This window comes from Cyprinodon tularosa, unplaced genomic scaffold (genome assembly GCF_016077235.1).
Source record: "Cyprinodon tularosa strain WSP-4 unplaced genomic scaffold, ASM1607723v1 ctg489, whole genome shotgun sequence".
Taxonomy (NCBI): domain Eukaryota; kingdom Metazoa; phylum Chordata; class Actinopteri; order Cyprinodontiformes; family Cyprinodontidae; genus Cyprinodon; species Cyprinodon tularosa.
The window spans coordinates 94,947-121,218 of NW_024039217.1; the positions used below are offsets into that span (position 1 = coordinate 94,947).

Genomic DNA, 26,272 nt, shown 5'->3' on the forward strand with positions numbered 1-26,272 from the left:
ATGATGTATATGTGCTCTGCTTTATTGGATCTGAAAGGCAATAATAACTATTAAACCAAAATGTTGACTTTTACTTTTACGGGCAATAAGTGCCTTTACATCTGTAATGACTTTGGAATGTCCCTTGATTTCAGAAGCATGAAGCTCAGCGATCATCCTACATATAGTAGTCAGAAACAAACCTTTCTCTTTGTTCATGTTACGCCGATCTGTCAGGAGCTTAATCTATGCTTGTCAAAATATCCATTATAATATATAACGTGTGTTCCAGAAAAATAACTTTAAAGTCATAGGGAGTCATATTTAAATGTCAAATCATTGTGGTTTAAGCATGTATATAAATGTACTTTTTATCAGAGTATATTCTCCCAAAATGTAGAATATTTCCATAAAAAAACCCCTGTCTTAAAATCTTTTTTATTTTTCGTTATCTTATGCAGGCCAGTTAGTTCTACGTCAGCCTGAACACCTAAATTCGGCCAATCATATATCAACGGTCATCTGTCAATCATATTTTTCAGTCATAGCATCTGTCATATGTCGCAGCTAATATATGCAATGGTTGAAATAAGAATCATTTCCTTTCCCATTGAGTTCCGTCCCAGTGTTCACGGGGATGGACGTCTGTGTCTTCAGCAGGCGTAGAGCTAACAGAACTGGCAGCGCTGCGAGGCAAGGGCTCAAACATTTACGGCTGTAAGCCTTCTACACCAAACCAAGCTTCTGCCGCCCTGGTGTCCTCTTTCACAACATCTTCGTCCCCGCTTTCCTCCTCTAATTAAAAAATGGATGACGGAGGAGACTCATCCATGACCTCCGACACTAAACTCTCCTCTTGCATGTTTCCGCTGTCCATAGCATTCCTTAACAGTGTCGTTTCTAAGTCACCAATTTAGTGCTACTTGGTCCCAATGGAATTTCCCATTGGGAACCTACTAGCACTAAGTTGCTAACTGGTTAGCAAGATGCTTCCGAGAAACCTTCTGCGACCAATCACATTCACTTTATTCACTCGTGTAAAGTCCTGCACCACTCGGGAGAATAAGGAAATGCAACGGTAGGAACAGCCGCTTCCCTACGACTTTAAAGTGGGTTACTCATTGCCTTGACAATAGCTAAAAAAGAATACTACTTAACTGGAAAACTGTGAAAAAGAGCACATCATCTCAATGGTTAAACCCCTTCATACAGCAGACAATATTGCAATATGTAGACATAAACAAAAGCAATTTATGAAGATATATTCTAAAATCCTGGATGTTCGTTCAGTAAGTTGTTGCCCCTGTGACAAAATGAATAAATAAAACAGTAAACAAAGTGTAACATGTCAAAAGAATTAATATAGATTATGGAAATGAAACAGAGAAGCATCAAGGATGCCTCACATACTCTGAAACATCTCACTCTATTGCAATATTGCCCCATTTCATTTCTTTGTGTTTTTTTCCTGTATTTTTTGTCTGATTGTTTTCTTTTATCAAAAATTTACACATTTGTTTGCTTAGTATGGTTTGTTTTACGCAAAGAGAATAAATAACATTTTTCTTAAATTCCAACCAGCCAATCACCTTTACCCTGACTAAGGATAGTCAAGGTAAAATTAGATAGTATAAATCCTGTTTTTTTATGTGTTTCTCAAGGTCTTATTAGGTTACTGATTCTAAGAGAAGTCAGTATCAGAAATGTTATCGCTGCTTTCAAACTTTCTCCATTTTTAATAACAACTTTCTGACCCAAATTCTGACTGATGGTGAAAGCAAGTTATGATGTCTGGAGGTTGTTAATAAAACATGTTGAGAAGGCTACATCTGCAGACTGGGAGGTTTAAGCATTTCAAACACCAAATGTATTAGGTAGTTCTCTCTCTCTCTTTTTTTACATTTTTTTTTTAGTTTATCTCTTTTTTTCCTTTATCATAGTTTTAGAAATTGTTCTCACATTTCTTTCGGCCATTTTGCTGATAAAGCCCACTCAGTTTCCTTTCGATCTTTTGAAATATGCAAATGATCAGATTGATCCAGAGATCTTGCTTTGATTTACCTGCAGCTGCAGCAAGGCGGATATGTACCGACTAGGGATGGAACGGTTTATAGAAACTGTCCGAACCGTTCGGTTCAATTGTCTCGGTTCGATTCGCGTGTGTTGCGTTCGGTTCATGCGCTGCTCCTTTTTCCTCATAGGCAACGTGTGTACACTTCAGAGCAGCAGGTGGCGGTACTGCGACCAAAGCCAACCACCAGTAGTAAACAAGAAGAAGAAGCGAAGCAGCGTAGCCGGGTGTAGCAGAAAAAAATCAGTTGTTGTGGAGAATTGTGTGGGTATGGCGAGTGGGAAAGAGCAGGAGTTGGAAGACGCGCCAGCAGCACTTTATAGGTCTGCTGTATGGGACCACTTTGCATTAAGAGTGACCTACGATGACGGCGGTCTGGAGCGCAGCGGAGTGCTGACTGAGTATGATGGATTTTGGGGTTAGCATGGCATGTTGGTCATGTTGCTGTTAGCATAAACAAAATGTATTGCACAATGCTTGCACACTGTTGCACTTTAATCCACAACTTTCTTTCCGCCGTCATCGTAATTTTCTTTCTCAGAATACATTTTTCAAGTATTGTCGAAATCACTACTTTGTATGGATTGGACCTCAAATCCACCAAATAAGTTTGATGGATACCCAAGTATGTGTGAGTGGGGAGCCTTAGCCCACCTATAAGAGCTTAAAATAGAAAAAGCAGCATCCAACCTGACCACAGTATGAATGGAAAACCTGTTATGATGCATAAAACTCTTATTGGATGAGCATTAAGCCATAGTCATCATGGTGGCCTTAAAATCCATCTGTCTGATCAGGTGTTGCCTGCATCACAGCTTTCAAATTTTCATAATAATCCACTGCAAGTTTTCCCTTCCAAAGTCTTTGCAACTTGGAAACTAATGAGAAAACTTCTAGTTTTCTATTTTATTCCTCAGCCTCTTCAGACTTTCTATAACTATTGGAAGGCTTAAACTTATCAGTCACTTTGCCCTGAGGTTTAAAGCACTTGTTTTTCATTCTGTCAAGATCTAATGGTTGACATTTAGCGCCTCAGTGGTTCATAACACAAAATCCTTTGCTCTGTTTCTTTTAGACGAATGGATTTGAAGTCCGACAGCCTTGATACCTTCAGTGTAAACAATGTTAATTAGCTTTTAGGTTAACAGTCTTTATCCTGTCTGAAAAAAGTTAGTAGCTAATCAAAAGATTAGAAAGCTTGTATTACTCTCTAACCCAGCATTTCTAACCATTATAATGAAGTCAAAATTAAAACTCAACAAATAACGAACAAAGATTCCTTAAAACACAGCGTTCAAAGTATTCAAATGAAAACTGTTTTATACCCCTTTTATTTATTCATTTATTTCTATACAGAGAAATATATATATAGACTGCTTAAAAAAAATTATGGGAACACTTAAACAAGAAATCTTTCTAACAGTTTGTGCAGACACATGCACGTTTGTGGTCTGCTGGAGTTCATTTTGCAGAGTTCTGGCAGTGCTGCTCCTGTTCCTCCTTGCAGAAAGGCGGAGTTAGCAGTCTTGGTGCTGGGATCGCCCTCCTACAGCCTCCTTCGCGTCTCCTGGTGTACTGGCCTGTTTACTGGTAGCACCTCCACTCTCTGGACACCGAAAGACACAGCAAACCTTCTTGCGCAGCTAGCATTGATGTGTCGTCCTGAATGAGTTGCACTACCTGAGCCACTTGTGTTGGTTGTAGAGTATGTCTCATGCCAACACGGAAAGCATCACCAGCATTCAAAAGTGACTAAAAGAAGTGCTCTGTGGTCCCCAACTGCAGAACCATTCCTTTATTGAGATTGTCTTTCTAATTGGCAATAATTTCCACCTGCTGCCTATTGCATTTGTACAACAGCATGTGAATTGATTGTATATATATATATATATATATATATATATATATATATATATATATATATATATATATATATATATACACTATATTGCCAAAAGTATTTGCTCACCCATCCAAATTATTGGAATCAGGTGTTCCAATCACTTCCATGGCCACAGGTGTATAAATTCAAGCACCTAGGCATGCAGACTGTTTTTACAAACATTTGTGAAAGAATGGGTCGCTCTCAGGAGCTCAGTGAATTCCAGCGTGGAACTGTGATAGGATGCCACCTGTGCAACAAATCCAGTCGTGAAATTTCCTCGCTCCTAAATATTCCACAGTCAACTGTCAGCTGTATTATAAGAAAATGGAAGTGTTTGGGAACGACAGCAACTCAGCCACGAAGTGGTAGGCCACGTAAACTGACGGAGCGGGGTCAGCGGATGCTGACGCGCATAGTGCGAAGAGGTCGCCAACTTTCTGCAGAGTCAATCACTACAGACCTCCAAACTTCATGTGGCCTTCAGATTAGCTCAAGAACAGTGCGCAGAGAGCTTCATGGAATGGGTTTCCATGGTCGAGCAGCTGCATCCAAGCCATACATCACCAAGTGCAATGCAAAGCGTCGGATGCGGTGGTGTAAAGCACGCCGCCACTGGACTCTAGAGCAGTGGAGACGCGTTCTCTGGAGTGACGAATCGCGCTTCTCCATCTGGCAATCTGATGGACGGGTCTGGGTTTGGCGGTTGCCAGGAGAACGGTACTTGTCTGACTGCATTGTGCCAAGTGTAAAGTTTGGTGGAGGGGGGATTATGGTGTGAGGTTGTTTTTCAGGAGCTGGGCTTGGCCCCTTAGTTCCAGTGAAAGGAACTCTGAATGCTTCAGCATACCAAGACATTTTGGACAATTCCATGCTCCCAACTTTGTGGGAACAGTTTGGAGCTGGCCCCTTCCTCTTCCAACATGACTGTGCACCAGTGCACAAAGCAAGGTCCATAAAGACATGGATGACAGAGTCTGGTGTGGATGAACTTGACTGGCCTGCACAGAGTCCTGACCTCAACCCGATAGAACACCTTTGGGATGAATTAGAGCGGAGACTGAGAGCCAGGCCTTCTCGTCCAACATCAGTGTGCGACCTCACAAATGCGCTTCTGGAAGAATGGTCAAAAATTCCCATAAACACACTCCTAAACCTTGTGGACAGCCTTCCCAGAAGAGTTGAAGCTGTTCTAGCTGCAAAGGGTGGACCGACGTCATATTGAACCCTATGGATTAGGAACGGGATGTCACTTAAGCTCATATGTGAGTCAAGGCAGGTGAGCAAATACTTTTGGCAATATAGTGTATATATATATATATATATATATATATATATATATATATATATATATATACACATTAGGGCTGTCAAACAATTAAAATGTTTAATCTAATTAATCCCAAGGTTTCTTGAATTAATTTCGATTAATCACCAGCCTAAATATTATTGAAAAAACAAATTTTCTGTGTACTGTTTTCAAAACAGAAAGATAAACAAGATGGGTACTACATTTAGTTTTTATTAATGCCAAATCCAAAAAAAGAATTTAATTCTCAACAATTTTGGCAACTTTTTTTTTTTAACAAATACAGGATGGGTGAATGGAACGTTTTTCATTTAAAACAAACAGCTTGACTTTTAAACAATTACATGAGGTCATTTTACCTATTATTTATTCATCTTTTAGCCAGTTGTTAAGGAAAACTAACTAGTTTACATTTTCTGAATGTAAAGCGTTCGGTGAGGGTGGTCTGAGGCATGCGTGTCGTAACACCTGAAGTTGAAGCCCCAACAAATGAATGCTTGGCATTAAGATATTTAAGGCTCAAGGTGCTTCTGTGAAACGAAAATTCCTTCTTGCAGTGTGAGCAAACCACAACATGTTTATTTATTGTCCCGTCTTAGTTTTTTTTATTCACGAAGTGTCCATCCAGCGGGCCAACGGGTTCTTCTTATTCCTCCATCTCGCTCATGTCGTACAATTGAATTGTGGGTAAAACAGGGCGGGACTGCGTTAATGCGTTAAAAAAAATATTGCGTTAATTCCAGGAATTAATCATCTTGCGTTAACGTGTTAATTTTGACAGCCCTAATAAATATATATATATATATATATATATATATATATATATATATATATATATATATATATAAACCGTTTAGTTTGAGAAGGAACAAACGTTATCAGTGAATTTTCCCACCTCAGCTCCGTATCTCTGTAGCCTCTCCAGACTTACGAGCTGTTTAATGCTGTATTCTGTAGTTTTGATGGTCAACAGATCTAACGTTGTTAGTTTGAAGTTTGCAACCCTTTCTGTTGTTGAGGGATGGATTGGGTGTTCTTTTAAAACAGGAAAAGGATAATAAAAAACACGACATAGTTTAGTAAATAATAGAATCCCTATAAAAAAACTGCTGACTATAAAGGGAACATGAATATTTATTCAAGGCACGGCTATAATTTTTGCTGTTTACCATATAAACAGTTTTTCTCACAAATATTTCCAGCTTAGGTTTTTTATGACCTGAGGGTCAACTAAGCCCAGGAACTCAGCTTTTGGTTTGTTTATCAGATATTTGTCGTGCTGTGGACTTGCTTCATTCTCCATGCATGAATCTGACGTCAGTGCCTGCGCCTGCTGAGCATAAATTATTCACTAGGAAACATTAATAGTGTTGATAGTTTTACAGAGCGATTCTCTGCAGGGTCCAGTAACTCCCGTTAACACAACCACTTCTGCCTCGCACCATAAATCTGGTTTTCACATCATATTTGAGAGCGTCTGACAAAATGATTTTTCTTTAAGGAATCCCAAACAACCCGCCCTGACGGATCGCAGTCATTAACGCTCTGTGATGAAGTTTGGACGAGCTGAAGCCTTTTGGAGATAACTGCTGAATATTAGTTCTGACGTGAGGAATTAAAAAAAGCGAGGATGCACCGATGAGATGGCAAAAAACATTCCTTCCTTTTTTTCCCCCACTTTATGTTTTGTGAGGTGCATTTCACACTTAATTGGCTGGCTGTTCGAGCATGCCTGGAAGCTAGACCCCAGGTAATATGGAGCTTTTCGGACAGTCATATTATAGATATCTTTCTTTGAACTGGCTTAATTTCCCAGTGGCCACGGCTGAAGCCTGCCCTCCATAAATCTCTTTTCCTACCAGGGTTGGAGGTGTATTTTCTTAGGCTCTTTTTGCAAGTCTGATTACTACGAATGAACCGTCCAAATGTAGGGGATTTTTGAGCATTTAGAAATGGAGAATCCTGCAGTGGCACTTTAAACCTCAGCATTACAAAACTTTTCAGATTACCTTTGTGAATCTGTCAAGCAGTATTTACTTTGATCTCTTTTCCATCTAAACGAGATTACTTTTCTCAGGATAATTTTACCTTTTTCTTATCTTAACAGAAGCAGTCGAGTACAAAACCTCCTTTTGCCCTTTTTATATCTAAGCACACTTGGAAAAACAATCTAGAAATATGTAAAAAATTCTTAAATTAAGTGTATGTATCTTTAATTTGCATAGGTAAATGAGAGAATGCCAATGGAATGATTATATTTACTCTTAAAATAAGATAATTAGATAATATTCACTTGAAATAAGTCAATAAAAATATCTTTTCTTATTTTAATTGTAAATTGTCTTGTTCCATTGGCAAAATGTCTTTTACCTCATCAATCCACGAACAAACGACTTATTTTAAGAAAAAAATGACTTCTCTAGATTTTGATTTTTTTTCCAGTGCACATTTGACCCTTTCCTTGTCTTGATATAATAATACGTAAAGTCTTGTTCAGGTTTCCTGTAAGAATCAAATGTAAGCTGAAATCGATCTGTTCTCTTTGCTTGCAGAAAAGCTCCCATTAGGTAAAAACTTTGCCTGTTTTATTAGAGGGCCGGGGCGACAGTGGCGTTGGATGTGGGAGTTTGCCCTGAAATCGAAGGGTTGACGGTTCAAGCCCCGACTCCGACTTTCAGTGTCGTTGTGTCCTTGGGCAAGACACTTCACCTGCATTGTCTACTGATGGTGGTCAGAGGGCCCGGTGGCGCCAGTGTACGGCAGCCCCGCTTCTGTCAGTGAGCCCCAGGGCAGCTGTGGCTACAATGTAGCTTGCCACCATCAGTGTGTGTGTGAATGGGTGAATGAATGTAGTGTAAAGCGCCTTGGTCAAGTCTCCTAACTTGAATAAAGGCGCTATATAAGTACATGCCATTTACCATAGAGATGCACTTATCATAAATTCAAAGGGCAATTTCTAGCCTCTAGCTTTTGCATTGCATTTACATGCAATGAAAATTTTTCCTCATCTTTTTTTCTTTAGGAATTAAAAGGGGGTTTTGGAAACTCCTGATTTTTTAAAATCTCTTCTGTGGGATTGTTAATGCTTACTTTGGCTCTAAGATTTTCAAGAAAGTTTAAAACATTTCTGAATTGAGGTATATCTCATAAGAGAGAGAGAGTAAAAAGCTCGTAAGGATTCTAAAGCTGATCCTTTGCTGTACTTTTGTTCAGCCTTCCTTTTATCTGCTTGAAAGGTGTTACTTTCTCTAATCTTTTCACAGCTAAAATGTGATATGCCTCAACTCATCGCGGTCTTCCTCATGGAGAAACAGGTCCATCCTCATTGATGTTGCTGCTTTCATTGATAGGGGAAAAAAAAGAATCAGATTTTAAAATGTTCTAACCAGCTGATCTCTACGTAAGCTGACTAAGCTAAAAGTTCAACATCAGCAGCTGGTCTATGTGTTTCAGAAAACAGGACAAAGTACTGCTAGTATTAGGAGCTAAGGGCCCAATAACACTGACAGCATTGTTGTTCAGTTTGGATCCTTGTTTGTTCCTCCTGTGGGGTCCATAAGCTACATCCCTGGTTGGCTGAAGGTCGGCCTAAATTGTGATGTTGGAAGGAATAAAATCCTGCTTCTTCTATTGTTTCCTTTGTGACTTTTTGCTTCCTGAAACGCTTCTGTGAGGAGCACATCCACAGCTTTACAGCTTTAGGTGGAAACAAACGAAAACAACCAAAACAATCCTGATTAGGGATACATAGAAATCCATTAATTGGAGCAATTTATGTATTCATTATTCATCCTAGATGTTAAGAGCTTCACTGTTCTGTTAAAATATGTCAAACTGACGCAAAATGTCACATTTTAAGTTAGTTATATATGGTCTCTCCGTTACAAAGAGTATATTATACATATAAAGAAGGGTTTTCCATTAAAAATCATTAAGTCATAAAATTATTATTGTTTTTTTTTAAATTAAGGCCTTAATTGGCATTGAAATTCATTAAATTTGATTATCATGGCATTTAAAATACTTTATTCAAAAAAAAAAATGTTTATAAAAGCAATTTCGTCCGATATATCATGATACATTTGCGTGTAACTGCTTCCAGTTGATCGTAAAGCCGTATGTTCGGAAAAGAAGCTTGGGGCGAAGATAAATCTAGAGAACGGGAAAATTATAATTTCAATCAAAGTGCCCCGAAAAAAAACAGGAATATTGGGACATGGCTGCAGCCTGTCGACTGTAAAGATGATGAAGGATTTTGCTCTGTTATATATATGAGAGTCATGGGTATTTGTTGATGGCATTAAAATTATTTCTAATAGCAATAAAAGAGCGTTAAAAAGCATTAAATTACAGTTGATCATTCCTGTATAAACCCAGTAAAGGCAAAAACATTCAAAAAAAACAACAAAAAACAAATACTTGAATTCCTTCTTCCAAATTTTGGTTTTTAAACAACTATAACTATAACTTCGGTGAAATAATGATACAGATGATTGAGAAAAGTATATATAAAAAAAGTAACTAATAAAGTGTTAAAATGTCAAATGATCCCATGGACAGATGAAAGCAAATAGCCCGAACGCAATTTCCACCTTCAGTAGCACCAAGATGTTTTGTTTCTCCAGCACACAGGATTCTAGAATACAAGCTATTTAAGTTTAGGGAACACCCCAGGCTCCTTTTGTGAGGAAATACAGGAAGTCTGGCCTTAGTTTATCTGAAGTGAAGCCACTGATCAATCAGACATGGTTAAATCGCTTCAGGCAAACAGCCTCAGGTTATTATTTTGGCTTCTCTGACAAAAATATGCTGCTTGAAATTAAAACACTTGATCCAAGAAATGTGTTAAAAGCTGGTAGCACGTAATCACTGCTCTGCGGTTGCCGTGCAGTGCTTACCATTGTTGCCTTGCGGCAAAAAGGTCTGAGGTCTGAATGCAAAGCAGCCTGCTCTGGCCTGTGATGGACTACCAATATGTGCAGGATGAGCCCGTCTTGCCCAATAACCGCTACAGATAGACGCTGAAGCCCTCCTGCAACCCTCCATGGTTAAGCAGGTATAGATGATGGATGAATGAACCATTCTGAAGGATGCATTCTTCTAGTTGAAAGTTAATGCACTCAGCATTAAGACCTGCAGCGATTTATAGCTGCTGGAGGAAGGAGGGTACCACCTGGGTCGTATCGTTCTGCACATAATAATCATTTTAGAAATGCAGACTGGAACTGAGAACATCAAATTGGAATAATTCAATATTCTTTTACTCAAACGTTAAAAGCTGCCTCTCAAAATTACTCCTATCAGAGCTGGAGGGAGTAATTCCAGTTCCTGGTGGCCGGTATCCTGCAGCTTTTAAATGTTTCCTTGGTCCAACCCACCTGAATCAAGTAATTAGATGATTTAAATGACTCGGGAAAATGACTCTGATTGGTCGGCCTTTCAGCACATATAATATGTTAGAGCTCTGATACTCCAGTTAAAGATTATTTAGTTAATAAATTAGTTTACAAGTATTTAAATGTTGATTAATTGCAATTAATTGAGTATTTCAGTCCCTTATGTTACATTCTTAATTCCTGGTTTGTTTTTAAGGTGGAACCTAACTGTTTATCTCAACATCTTGTAGACTTCCAGTGGGTTCAAGGAGACGTTTGTGAAGTGCAGCTGATGGTCTACAACCCGATGCCCTTCGAGCTTCGTGTGGAGAACATGGTAGGTTAAAGCAGAAAACAAACAATCATTTGGACAAAAAGCACAGCTTGGCTTGTTTTGGGGTTTTAAAGTCACACTTGGGCAATTTGTTTCTCCAGCCTCAATCAATAGAAATATGTTTTTATGGTTGTCAGCAAGCCAGAACCACCTTAAGCTAGCTGGAACATTTTCTGTGTGAAATGTATTCTAATTTTGCTGTTTACATCGAGCTCTGCTAATACGATACTTCAAAATATGCATAAAAAAACTTGATAGAAATAGATCTACTGAAAGCTGTTCTGGACAACTGGTGCAGAAATATATACACTATATTGCCAAAAGTATTTGCTCACCTGCCTTGACTCACATATGAGCTTAAGTGACATCCCGTTCCTAATCCATAGGGTTCAATATGACGTCGGTCCACCCTTTGCAGCTAGAACAGCTTCAACTCTTCTGGGAAGGCTGTCCACAAGGTTTAGGAGTGTGTTTATGGGAATTTTTGACCATTCTTCCAGAAGCGCATTTGTGAGGTCGCACACTGATGTTGGACGAGAAGGCCTGGCTCTCAGTCTCCGCTCTAATTCATCCCAAAGGTGTTCTATCGGGTTGAGGTCAGGACTCTGTGCAGGCCAGTCAAGTTCATCCACACCAGACTCTGTCATCCATGTCTTTATGGACCTTGCTTTGTGCACTGGTGCACAGTCATGTTGGAAGAGGAAGGGGCCAGCTCCAAACTGTTCCCACAAAGTTGGGAGCATGGAATTGTCCAAAATGTCTTGGTATGCTGAAGCATTCAGAGTTCCTTTCACTGGAACTAAGGGGCCAAGCCCAGCTCCTGAAAAACAACCCCACACCATAATCCCCCCTCCACCAAACTTTACACTTGGCACAATGCAGTCAGACAAGTACCGTTCTCCTGGCAACCGCCAAACCCAGACCCGTCCATCAGATTGCCAGATGGAGAAGCGCGATTCGTCACTCCAGAGAACGCGTCTCCACTGCTCTAGAGTCCAGTGGCGGCGTGCTTTACACCACCGCATCCGACGCTTTGCATTGCACTTGGTGATGTATGGCTTGGATGCAGCTGCTCGACCATGGAAACGCATTCCATGAAGCTCTCTGCGCACTGTTCTTGAGCTAATCTGAAGGCCACATGAAGTTTGGAGGTCTGTAGTGATTGACTGCAGAAAGTTGGCGACCTCTTCGCACTATGCGCGTCAGCATCCGCTGACCCCGCTCCGTCAGTTTACGTGGCCTACCTCTTCGTGGCTGAGTTGCTGTCGTTCCCAAACACTTCCATTTTCTTATAATACAGCTGACAGTTGACTGTGGAATATTTAGGAGCGAGGAAATTTCACGACTGGATTTGTTGCACAGGTGGCATCCTATCACAGTTCCACGCTGGAATTCACTGAGCTCCTGAGAGCGACCCATTCTTTCACAAATGTTTGTAAAAACAGTCTGCATGCCTAGGTGCTTGAATTTATACACCTGTGGCCATGGAAGTGATTGGAACACCTGATTCCAATAATTTGGATGGGTGAGCAAATACTTTTGGCAATATAGTGTATATTGTTGTTTAAAAAAAAAATCTGATCTTTAAAACATCATTCAGTTAATTCCACTCTTAAGGAACATAAATGTTGATGAGAATTAACTTAATAATTCTGAGTTTCTTAACTAGTCCCTGAAAGCTTACATTGAAAGTGCCTATATTATGCAAAATCAAAATTTTTGAACATTTAACTACTTTATAATGCTAGTTCTTCATCAAAGTCATGCAAAAAGTGATACTTTTGATCGAATCATGCATGTCTGAGCCATCTCCATGAATTCTGCTCTGCAGCCCCTTTCTGTCCTCTGAAAAAGGAGTGATGTTTACATAAGGCCGAAGTGTGGGTCAAGTGAGGTCGGATGGGAGGTGGGCACTGGATCCCTGTGCACTTCAAACCTGGCAACACCCTCAGACAAAACTTGTTCAGCCCAAAGACAAGACAACTAGAAACAAGAGCAGCAACGTACTTTACGCTGTTCAGTGTAGCGAAGAGTGCTCAGACCTTTACATTGGAGAGAAAAAGCAACCGCTAAACAAACGCATGGCTGAACAGAGGAGGACCGACTCTTCTGGACAGGACTCAGCTGTTCACCTACACCTGAAGGCTAAAGGACACTCGTTTGAGGACAACAACATCTGTATTCTGGCCAAGGAAGACAGATGCTTTTAAAGAGGGGTTAAGGAAGCCATCCTTGTTAACCTGGAATAATAACGATCTCTAAACAGATGAGGTTTCACTCACGTATAAAACACTTTTAGGAACATTATCCCAGAAGATTCACCTCTCACCTGACTCCCACTTCAATAAGGGATTTGACCGAAACCACTCTGACAAGGGAGTTAAGGACCCATCAGAACCCCCTAATGACCTCTAACACCCCCCACATGACCTGCCTGGTCAGTCCAGCGGGAAGAAAAAAAGCCAACTTTTGTTCCCCTTAATTCTTTGCTCCACCTAAGGTATATCAATCTCAGTGCTCCCCACCACTAGATAGAACCGATGAACAGTGTTGCCAGATAGAGTAGAGGTTTTCCAGCCCAAACCTGTTTAAAAAAAAACGCCACATCACACAACAACCTGCCCAGTTAATTTATTGCTATATTTACTGTGTGAAAATGGACAAACTTCAGTACAACTTAATTCAGTGTGTTTCTCCATAAAATTTGACCCAGCTACCACAGCAATGTCAGATCCAGTGAGTGTCATGTGACACATGACATACCGGTTCTAACATGTTTGCAGATGGATTCATAACCACGTAGACTACTCCTCTTTTTACATTTAGAAGACAAACTACGATCAGTGCGCACACACAAATAAGCTAAGCTTATTTTTGCATAACTAAAATATTTAATTCATATAGGTAGATTTTGAATTCTTTCCTTTAATGCTTATTAAATTATTGGTTGGAACATTGACCATCTAAACACTGAACTTTTACTTCGATGAACTATAATACAATTCATAGCGATTGGTGATCACTGTTGGGGAGGAGAGAATGCTGCTGATGTCCATCCATTCCCTGTTAGTCAGGTTCGCACATCCATCAAACTTGACAGGATCGGGAGTTCTAATGCGATTTCTGGACTCGTCTTTAAGCAGAGCAACTTCTGAAAAAGCTCTTTCAACTGGTGCATTTGATATAGGCAGGTTGAGGAGTTAATTGCACCAACCGCTAAATCCTGACAGCAGCGGTTTCAATTCAAGTCAATTCAGTTTATTTCTATAGCGCCAATTCACAACACATGTCATCTCAAGGCACTTTACAATCAACCAGATCATACAGTCAGATTGATTCAAAGTTTTCTATCTAAGGAAAACCAGTTGATTGCATCGACTCTTTCACTCGAAGGCAATCCCTCCCATTAAGCATGCTTGTAGCGACAGTGGAGAGGAAAAACTCCCTTTTAACAGGAAGAAACCTCCAGCAGAACCAGACTCAGGCAGAAAAGCCGAGACACACAAAGCAGCTATAAAAGGCGTCCCTGTCCAGGAAACACACAGCCGGGCAGACTTTCCTCCAGCATCTTTAAAAGATTCCTCATCCAATCAGAACACATCAAATGTCAGCGCTAGATTCATCACACCAGATCCACCTGCTGCTAAAACTAGCATAATCTGTGGCGCCACTAAACTAGTTCTCTGTTGTAAACACCATGGCAGATGACATTAGCCAGTCAGTGATGGAGGAAGGTCAGGGAAGTGAACCAGTTTTGATGAATGATTGGTGGATATGTGTTTTAATAGGTTAACTTTAACACCGCCAATCTGATTCTGAACCAGCCCAAATTATCTCCACCCGCCCAAAGCAATTTTTACCCTCAAAATTAAAATGAAAACCGTCCAATCTGGGAACACTGCTAATGAAGCCTCTTGATTGAAAGGCAAAACATCTTCTAGAAAACTTCACGTGCAGTTGCCAAGACTAAACTTTTTCAAGCTTGGCTCAAAATTGAGACAGAGTGCATATTTTAGCAGCTAACATGCATAGATATGGCAAGCAGTCTTTTTTAAAGCTAAGTCGTGAGAATGTGGTTTTACGCAGCGACTTGACTTTGTTCAGTTTTGATACGGCAGCATTATGAAATGAGAGGCGGCTACAGTTTGAAGGAAAGTGTTTTTTAATCCGGGACAAAAAAAAAACAAACTTCTATTTCATAACAAATGGATCCTCTGTAGAGATAAATGCTTTGTTTTGTCACTTGAAAATCCTTTAGTTTATATTGGAAGGCTTAAAAAAAGCTTGATATAGAACCTTTAAGTTTTAAAATGACAGAAAAAAAACAAAACAAACATCTGATGCAAATGGAGCAGACTCTTCAATAACATATTTATTATTTCACGCATTTTCCCAGTTTGAACAGAAAGATTTGATGCTGTCTGAGAGGTGAGATCAGTCAATTTCAGTGGAAAATTGAGGTTTAAAAGAGCCATGGGACATCAGGGAGTCCAGTTTAATCAGCTCTGAAAGCTGTTTGTTGACAGCAGCTGTTTAAGCTCTGAACATTTTTTTTTATTAAAGGACCTCCAGCTGGAGCACAGACCAACACCTCAGTGACATCTATTTTTCATTAACACACTCTGCTACTCCCTTACCACTACTTGGGGAAAATAGACATGCACAAGAGCAGGGCCACTGTTTGGTTGTTTTATTTTATTTTTTTTATTTTGCACAAGATTGGATTAGAGTTTCTTCTCTTTACTGCTGTGTCTTTTTTTTTTCTTCTTCACAAATGCAGTGATGTTAGACAGCCAGACCAGCGATAGCTGTTGGATATCAGTCACACAGAAAGGTCCACAAAGTAATACCTGCCCAAAGTGACGGTTCTTTAATCATTGAGAAAGTAGAAAACAAGCAACTAAAAGAAGTTGAGTAAACACAGAAAGTGGGCTTTTAATTTCAGCAGCTGTCTGAGTTGATGGCAAACAAACTTGGTCTCATCTGTTCGTTCAAATCTTCTCTTAGATAAACGTCCAGTCATTAACACAAAGAGTGAAATCCTGCTGATCAACTTCCAGAAGATTTTAAGAATCACATAGGTGTTATTATTAACATCATTTATTGAAGGAAATACAGAGCAGTGCTGTTAAAGCCCGGCATACACTGTGCGATTTTTTTCAATCGTTGCACGTATCTGCTGCTCACACTGTATGACTAATCGCAGCGTTTAGTTGTACAGTGTGAGCAGCAGCTCACGATTTATGTTCGGCCCGACACTCTGATGCGATCTACCTGCTCACACAGTACGACTAAAAACCACGTCGGACTCAGCTCCGCAGTGAGATGGCGCTGCTCTGTAGCTCTCTACCCTGAAGCCAAACAAATAGAAGGGGGATATTAACCTCACTATAGTGAACCGCACTGCCTTGGCAATTTGTGCAATTTTGTGCTGAGGGTCCTAGAAAGAAAGGGCGACAACGTATTTGGAAAAAGGAGCAGACATGGCTGCTGAGGTCCATCAATTTTGCAGACGGAGCTGCATTTCACTCATTGCACCCCCGCCATGCTGCTGTGTTTACATCTGAGAGGAGGAATAAAAAGAAAAATCCTTCTTTGCGCCCTGAGCGATTTGCCCACGACGGTCGGAAGAAAATCAAACATATTTGATATTCCCCTGACCTCACGATTCTTGATCGGGAGGTGTTCGCCGCTCGTAACCCCCTGTACACTACATGACTCATGACGCACAATCAGGCTGAAAGTTGGCCCGATCGAAAAATTTGCGCATGACTGGAAAATCGCCCCGAAAATCGCACAGTGTACGCCGGGCTTAAAGCAGTATCTCCCCCTTGCATATTACAGATGCTGTGGCATAAATGAACAGACAGGAACATGGAGAGTTGGAGCCGTATACTGCTTTCACACTCTCCCTCTGTACAACTCAAGATTTCTCTTTGGTTGTATTTTTTGTTGCACTTAAAAGGTTCTGATTCTTAAGCAGTATTTCATTTCGGACAAAGAAAACCTGGTGTTTTCATTTATTATAGACATAGAGTTCTCCAAAGTAAGCTGGCGTCATGTGCAAAGGTAATGACCCCATATTTTTAAATAATGAATGCAATGGGAATAACCACATCTTGGAAATCTTAGTTCAGCTTCACTGCCTTCACCCAGAGCTCATCATTGTATAATGCTGACTCCTGTAGATGGAGAAAAACTACTCTTATAGAACATGTCTGGAAACAGGTAGACAGACCTTTTTGTTCCAAGGCTCAAAATGTGGCTGAATTTCAACAATTCTGCAAAGAAGAGAGGGATGAAAGTCCTTCACAGCCAAGTCTTATTGACAGTTGTAATGTTGTGAACTTAAATGCATTTATGTTACTTTTTATTTGTAGCAAACATCTGTTGTCATGCTTTTGGAGAACACGTGAAACAGTGAATTCGAGCACAGATGTTTAAAGGAATAGTACACCCAAAACATGATTAGCCTTCATTTTCTACTCACCCCCATGCTGAACAACACTCTGGAGTACTTTTTTGATATCTCAAAGGCATCTGGAGATCTGGGAGGCTTCTTGCTGTCTGCTGACATTCAAATAATGGAGGTGCCCAGCGCCCGAGGCAGAAAGGTCCATAAAAGTCCACAAAAAACGTTTCAATATTCCTCCATACTGCTCGTCCAATGTATTCCAAGTTTCCTGAGTGGGTAGCATCCAGAATTTACTCGAAACAAAGTCATTTAGAATGTTTTTAGAGCATAAACAGTAGTGTATAGGATTTCCTGAAAGCGCGCACATGCGCGATCACGACGCTACGGAAGCCGGCAGACCAAACCAGCGCATTCAGCTCGGCAAAGAACTCATGCTCTTCCTCAACACTGAAGTCCTCAGACATTTTTCTTTCGTTGTTTCTTTCTTTGCACAGGTAAACAGCACATTTCTTCTTCTACGCTTGCATTATTGGAAGAGCAGACGCTGAATGCGCACTTTCATCTGGGCTGGGCTCAGTATTGTTTTAACTTCTATGTGAGACGACTTTGTTTCAACATCAACTTATGTGGATGTATTCTACCAAACATCGAGTGATTTGTTTTCATGGTTAAGCCTACCTCATAAAGGCGTTAAATATATTAAGAATAAAAATATGAACGTTTTAGAAAACAGTGGGTACTGTAAATTCCTTCTTTGTGAACCAAACTTCGGTTCACAAAGCCTCATAATATAACTTTTTTTTTAATGAAAGACCAACACAAAGTAGTGAAGAATGAAGTGGAAAAAAATAAAAAATAAAACTAATTTACAAAGCAAAAACTGAAAGCGTAGCATGCCACGTGTCAAACTCTTTCCATCACTAGAATTTGGATTGCACTAATTTAGGAGATGATATAATTTGCAAGTTGTTTTACAAACTCTTTCCTGTCTGCTGTGTTCTATGGTCTTCATGAAACTTTTTCCTGACATTTCTTTAAGTGTAAAGCTGGAGGCTGTTGTGGTGGAAGGATCGCAAGCAAGTTTGATTGTGGCCGGTTTGTCAGAAGCATATTACTAAGCAGTTAGCAAGTTAGTGCTAGTAGGTTTCCAATGAGAAATTACATTGGGACCAAGTAGCAGTCCGGAACTGGCGCCAGTTGCGTCTGTACTAACGAGCAGAAACAACTCTGTCTACATTTGATAAACATGGAGCAGCTCTAGTCAGAGATATTTTGAAAAAATATAGAGCTAAACAGTAATGGACACGGACTACGCCCTGGTTTCTTTACATGTTGCTCTCCATTGTTCACTTTCCTGATTTCTGGTGACATCACCAGTGCTAACCCAGCAAGATTCTGTCATCAGACGCAGCTTTTTTTTGCCAGGGAAAAGAGAGCCAAATGCAGATTGTAACCGGTCGACTCTTTAAAAAAAAAAAAAAAACGGGTTAATCCACTAATTTTAGTGCCAAAGTGGCTTTATTCTGAATAAATATGTAGATTCAAACATTGCAAAAGTTGTGGATGTTTGGTCATGTCCAACTACAACAATCTGAACATTTCATAGGTTTTCAAAGACTTGTAAGGAATAATTGTGTCATTTCAAAGTGCAGAGTCCAGTTTTAGGGTTGACCCATTCCTTACTTCTTTACACGTAATTGCTGCACAATTTTACAAAATGTTTGGACAGTTTACACTTAATTACACCAACGTGAATGTTGCTAAAAGAGCTCTTTAAACTGACTGTATACACATCCACACACTGCATGAATGTAAGGCAGGCAACTTTATATTTACTCTCTCCTGTGAGGGGAACCCACCTGGTGGAAAAGGTAAGACTGTAATGATGACAGTAATGACCCCCCCCCCATTGCCAGATGGAGGCTGAGGCCCTTTACATTTCCATGGCAGCTGGGATCCTCAGGTGGTCTTGTAGAGTCATGCATGCAGGGACGGATAGGGTTATGTGAACGAGCTAGAACTAATTAGCACCCCAGACAAAGGGGTGCAACTGGTGGAAGATTACGTCAGCCTATCCAGCTAAACACAAGGTTACACACACACACACACACACACACACACACAGTATTCCTTTCCATCATCTCTCAGCAAGGTGACCGCATATTTTGACAATACAGACCCCAATTTTCAGTCTCTACACGATTTCACCTCTAAAACCTAGCTCAGCTTTATAGATTTTTGTTTAAGTGGTTCTTTTTTACTACAGTCCAACCTTTTAACTTTCATTTCTGGGACCGATATAAGAGGCTTTAACCCTTCAGAGGCAAACCCATCACTATGGGCATTTTTCAAAATGGCAGATAATTCATACGTTTTTCCCTCTCCTGTGCCCACAGCTTAGTTTTGCCAGGATGTTTACAGAAAAGGTACTTTTGAAAAGCGAATTGTGCATTCCCCACTCAAATAAAGAAAATGCTAAATACTTTGGTTCTTACTTTTTTGGTTTAAATGCAGACCAAATGGTTTGGGTTCTGCCTCATCAGAATTATTTCTAAGGTTCTTGTGCTCAAGGTTTCTGACATGTCAGAAAACCATTCGACACTGTTGCATTCTAAGGTTCATAATTAGGTTGGGGATTAATGATGGTGTATCTAAAGAAATCTAAACAAACATTTGCAGTCCAAATTTGATCTTTATTGCGCTTGTTGCATGTTTTCTGACAGAAGAGAAAATGCTTTTTTCTCCTCCTGGGCTACCTAAAGTCTGTTTATTTATGGTGCTGTTTAGATGGTGTTTAAAGGGCTAGTGAATTTGTTGAACTGCGACCCTCTAGAGGGAAAGTTTTAAAGAATCTTCATTCATCACTTCCTGTAGTAACGAGTCACAGAGAGCCAGAAAGAAAACTTTGAGAAACATCTTTATATTTCTGATTACTGTGGAGTGACATTGAACCTAGTTTTTTCTTACAGAAAGCCAGAGCAGAGAATAAAATGGGACGGCCTATAGTCCTTAACAGTATAGGGAATTACAGCAGCTATTTGTCCTATGATATAATAAAATAACACATTTTGCCACTGATAGACACATATAAATACCTTCCCAATCCTCTTTCAATCAAAAATAAATATCGATCCACGCTCAAACTGAGCACCTTGATTTGTGCTTCATAATGACTTTGTCACCATTCAAACCCAGGTTTAAAGCCTTGCAGAGCAGCCTAAAGCCCACTTCTCTCAATAAACCATAAAAAGAAAACAAATATGGTCAGTTCAGGTGTTTTACAAAAGAAGTTAATCAGGAAATTGTCTATATACCTAACTGAAAGATTGCTGTTCTCTACTTCAAAAACCATCTATCCATCCATCCATCTTCTTCCGCTTATCTGGGGTCGGATTCCCGAGTCACCTCAACTGGCTCCTCTCGAAGTGGAGAAGCAGCTGCACTACTCTGAGTCGGATGACTGAGCTCCTCACCCTTTCTCTAAGGGAGAGTCCAGACACACTACGGAGAAAACAATTTCAGTCGCTTGTATCCGGGATGTCGTTCTTTAGGTCGTGACCCAAAGCTCATGACCATAGATTAGAGTAAGAGTGTAGATGGACCGGTAAATCGAGAGCTTTGCTTTTTGGCTCAGCTCTCTCACCACAACAGACTGGTACAGTAAATGCTTCACAGCAGACGGCGCATCAATCTGCCTATCGATCTCCCGCTCCATCTTCCCCTCATTTGTGAACAAGACCCCAAGATACTTAAGCTCCTTCACTAGGAGCAGTACATCCTCCCCAACCCGGGGAAGGCACTCCAACCTTTTCTGACTCAAGACCTTAGTCTCGGATTTGGAGGCACTGATCCTCAACCCAGCCACTTCACACTGGCTTCACACCGCTCGAGTGAGAGCTGTAGATCTCGCCCTGATGAAGCCAATAGAACCACATCATCTGCAAATAACAGAGATACAATCCTAAGGACACCAAAACAAATCTCCTCAACACCTTGGCTGCGCCTAGAAATTTTGTCCATAAAAGTTATGAACAGAATCTGTGATAAAGGGCAACCTTGGCAGAGTCCAGCCCTCACCGGAAACGAGTCCGACTTACTGCCGGCAATGTGGACCAGGCTCTGAGACCGGTCATACAGAGACCTAACAGCCCCTATTAAAGGGTCCGGTACTCCCTGAGTACCCCCACAGGACCCCCCCGAGGGACACGGTCGAATCTCCAGATCCACAAAACACATGTAGACTGGTTGAGCAAACTCCCATGCACCCTCCAGAATCCTGCTGAGGGTATAGAGCTGATCCAGTGTTCCACACCCAGGACCAAAACTATGGACCTCAATCTGAGATTCGACTATCCGACGGACCCTCCTTCCCAGAACCCCGGAATAGACCTTACCAGGGAGGATTAAGAGTGTGATTCCTCTGTAGTTGGAACACATCCTCCGCTTGAGTTGAAAAAAAGAAAAGAAAGACTAAAATAACAATTTAGATTTTAAAATGGAAAAAAGTTCTATTTTTTTCTTTAAAAATTCCATGTATAACATGGATGAATAAACACCTGCATTTTATTTCAGTGTTAAATGCTGTTTAAAGTAACAGATTATAATTAAAAATGTCTCCGGACCTTTACTGGTTGTTAACTTTCTTAATTCCAACCCCACAGATTTTTAATTGGATACCCCTGGTGGAGACTATTGTTCACATTTGCTCAACATCTGATCAAAGTATATCTATCTGGGCGTGCAGATAGCAAAGCGTTTGGCATGCACGACCCATATACGGAGGCCTTTTTCCTCGACATAGCCGACCCGGGTTCGAATCCGACCTGTGGTCCTTTGCCGGATGTCTCTCCCCCTCTCTCATACCCCCTCTCCTGTCTGCCAACTGTCTAAAACCGTTTTTTTTCAACAGTAGTGAAAAAGTAGTAGTGATCTGCATCTGCTCCCTGTATTTACATTTGCTTTTCCTGCCTGAGTAACAACTAACCAATAAAACAAAGACTGTTGTCATGTGGTTTGCAATGACAAGGTTTAGTTTTCCTTTGAGCTTTTTCAGGTAAAAATAAACTGAACCACCTGGAAAAAAGTTAAAGGTTAACGTGTCGGCTGATTTGGACAAGAGCAAATTTATCCTTAACTTTGAACATCAGAGTAGTCTTCATCTTGCGAAGTTGTTTCGTTTGTTTTCTTTGACCTGGTGAACTATAACAGGCTTCAAAGAATAAATCATTCAAAATAGTAATTAAATCTTTATCAGAACATCATTAAAGGAAAACAAAAGGTTAACGCTGTTCTGTTACTAGAACCTAACAAAACAATTTTCTTTGCACATGCTTTAGTCACTATCATTATTAAAAGAAGCCAATTAACCTTTCCAAGTCCAAATGCAACGTTTCCAATAGGTTAATGCTGAGATTTGAGCTGTTCGGGAAAGTCACACAATGTCCTTACGTGAAAGAAAGGAGTGCTTAAATCACACCGAGGGCACCTTAGAGGCTCAGCCTTTCCACAGCTTGCTCTCTAGTGAGGTAGTGTCTGTAGTCAGGGATTGATGCAATCATTACATCACCCCAGTCTGCCTTGTTGCACACAGTTGGGTGCTGGTGGAATGTAAATACTGCCGTTATTCAGAGACGCTGTCATTTCAGATTTATTAGAGATGTGATCCTACAGCACACAATGCATTTCTAACATCTCCTTTCAATCCTCAGTTTCATTTGGATATGGAATTTGCCTGTTCTGTTCATTTTTCTCTAAGGAGTGGGTAATAATTCAATGTCAATATGGCCATTTAATCTTATTCAATAAATTTGATATATTTCCAATATTTCGGTATCTTTACAGTCTATGATTACAGCATTTATGAGGTTTCCATTCTAATGTAATTTTTTGTTTTGTTTTGAAAGTAAAATTAATTAAAATGTTATGTTAGGCAGGAAGTGTGACTTTTTGAGGCTTTTATTTTGTTTATAGGAATAATTTATGATAGTTCAACAAATTTATAATGTTTCAACAAATTTTTTTTTTTAATATATTGTGATTTAAGTTATGGTCATATTTAGGGGGAATGTAGGCCTAGTTGTTAGAGCAGTGCACTTTTGCTCTGAGAAGGTTTGCAAACACCTGTTTGATCCCTACAGCCTCCACTCTGGGTTCCTGAGCAAGGCCCATACTTTTTTTCCCCCTGTTTTTTTGTCTCTGCATTTTACCCCAGCCCTTTATGTTTCATGGAAACCAACAGTTTGTGTGTTTCTAAACACAAGGCCACCATCTTAAAGTTGCACAAAATGACCACCAGTAATTTGACTCTTAAGTTGCAATAAATTTAAACAAAAAAAAAGAAATAAGAATTTTTCATTACCATTTTACAGAAAGTACAGCACAGTTTCTTTTGATGCATATTGAGATGAATGTAAACACTATTCAGGAGGAATTCTGATGGGGATTTATTGCAGTATTGATTGATTTTAGAGATAATGGCAGCACAGAAAATCCACATTCTTTTTGTTTAAAAAAAGATTAAAAGCATTTTTTTAACATTCTTATAATAATAATTCAATTTTATTGTCAATACACTGTCACAAGTACAGAGCAACGAAATGAATTCTCTGCATTTGACCCATCCCCTTGGGGAGCAGTGGGCTGCTATTGTGCAGCGCCCGGGGAGCAGTGTGGGGGACTCTGGGGACCCAGAGTGGCAGTGGGGGATTGAACTCGCAATCTCAGGATACAAAGCCCTATGCCCTAACCACTAGGCCGCCACTCCCCGGCTTATAATCAGAATTGTTCAAAAATAAAATCCACGGGCTTGTAAATGGTAAAAAACAGAAAAAGTTGAAAGTCTATCAATAGACATTTTACTGTATTTCTGTCTTTCCAGGTTTAGTTTGAGCCGATTTAAATTCTCTTCAGATACTCTAATATTTCTGTTTCAAAATTACCTTTTTGGCGGCCAGTTTAAACTCTGTGATGCATAAAAAAAAACAAACTGACTGTAAAACCCAGCTGGAAATTGGACCGCAAATTTTTACAAAACCACCTTCTTTCCTCCTGGGTTCTGATCTGTGAGGCTCATTTTCAGTCGCCTCTCAGGCATGCAATGATTTTGTGCTGTTGGAATTGCCCACAAGATTTTTTATCTCCAGAAAAGCAGGCAGATGTTCAGAAGATGGAGCCCAGTGAAAGAAACCTGCCTGTGAACTGAGAATCATCGCAGAGGGAAAGAGAAAGTCGTGTCCAAATAAGACAAATCTGATTAGCTTAGTTGGAGTTCCTGCTCTCAGGGATGATTGCTTTCTCCACAGGGGGTTTTGTCTTTTAAGTTTTCGATGAAAGTTACTCTGTTTTACATCCGCAGCATCTGCTGATGATTATTGGTTCTGTGTTGCTTTCAGGGTCTGCTGACTTCTGGAGTGGAGTTTGAATCTCTGCCAGCTGCTCTATCCCTGCCTGCTGAGTCTGGTCTCTACCCCGTTACTCTAGTTGGAGTCCCACGCACAGCTGGCAACATCACGGTCAACGGTTAGTCCCACATGCTTTACGTTGCTCAGACTTTACACGTCGTTTTGTGCCTGCTGAATCCTCACCAGCTGCTCTCTCTCTCTCTCTCTCTCTCTGGTTGCAGGTTACCACACGTCTGTGTTCGGTGTGAGCAGCGATTGCCTGCTGGAGGGTCTGCCTAGTGTTAAGACGAGTGGCTGCTTGGTGGAAGTCATTCCCTCTCTTCCTCGTCTTCAGCTCAGCACATCACTTCCACGGTTAGAAACACGTGTTGCCTTGCAGCATTGGTCACCTTTGATCCGTCTGTGTCATCAGTGCTTACAGCTACTCTAAAGTTGTAGGGAAGTCATATTTAAATCATTCTTGCTTAAACATGTTTATTAATGTACTCTTTATCAGACCATATTGTCCCGAAAGTTAGAAAATTTCTATAAAAAAAAAAATTCTGTCTTAAAATCTGTGGGGATTTTTTTTGTTTTCTTATGCAGGCCAGTTAGTTATACATCAGCTTGTACACCTAAATTCGGCCAGTCATCTGTCAATCAAATTTTTCGGTCATAGCATCTTGATTCATATGTCACAGCTAAAATACGGAATGGTTGAAACAAGAAATAAGAATCATTTCCTTTCCCATTGAGTTCCATTCCAGTGTTCACGGGGATGGACGTCTGTGTCTTCAGCAGGCATAGAGCTAACAGAACTGGCAGCGTTGCGAGGCAAGGGCTCAAACATGTACGACTGTAAGCCTTCTACACCAAACCAAGCTTCTGCCGCCCTGGCGTCCTCTTCCACAACATCTTCATCCCCACTTTCCTCCTCTAAATAAAAAAATGTATGACTGAGGAGACTCATCCCCGAACCTCCGACAAAAAACTCTGTTTCCGCTGTCCATTTAGTGCTACTTGGTCCCAATGTAATTTCCCATTGGGAACCTACTGGCACTAAGTTGCTAACTGGTTAGCAAGATGCTTCCGACAAACCGGCTACAACCAAACTTGCTTGCGAACATTCCACCACAACAATCCAGCCCTCTTGATAATCGACCAATCACATCCACTTTATACACTTTTGTAAATTCATGCACCACTCGGGAGAATTTGGAAATGCAACAGTTGGAACAGCCGCTTCCCTACGACTATAAGGTCACATGTAAACGTCGGGTCAGAACTGCTGCCTGATTAACATCGACTGATGAAGTAATGAGCAGATCTTCTTTAGACACACCACAAAGTCTTATAGATGTCTGTTGTTTCTGTTAGTTTGTCAAATATCTTGACTGAAAATAAGAGCTGTAATTTGTTAAACATATTTAAGGGTGTAACTAATGATTATTTTGCAAATCGATTAATCTGACCACAATTTTTCCGCTTTGTTGATTAATAAGCCAAAGGTTACTTAAAGAGGATTTTT

General features: G+C 40.3%; 1 protein-coding gene across 2 annotated transcripts in view; it reads left to right on the forward strand.

Moving 5' to 3' along the window:
- The window catches only part of trappc9 (trafficking protein particle complex 9), a 356,386-nt gene that overhangs the window by 60,433 nt on the left and 269,681 nt on the right, over positions 1-26,272 (forward strand). For both annotated transcript variants that reach the window (XM_038302353.1, XM_038302354.1), the window contains 3 exons: positions 10,868-10,953; positions 24,757-24,883; positions 24,987-25,119. In XM_038302353.1, coding sequence (XP_038158281.1) covers positions 10,868-10,953; positions 24,757-24,883; positions 24,987-25,119 — 346 coding nt within the window. The remainder of the gene's footprint in view (positions 1-10,867; positions 10,954-24,756; positions 24,884-24,986; positions 25,120-26,272) is intronic.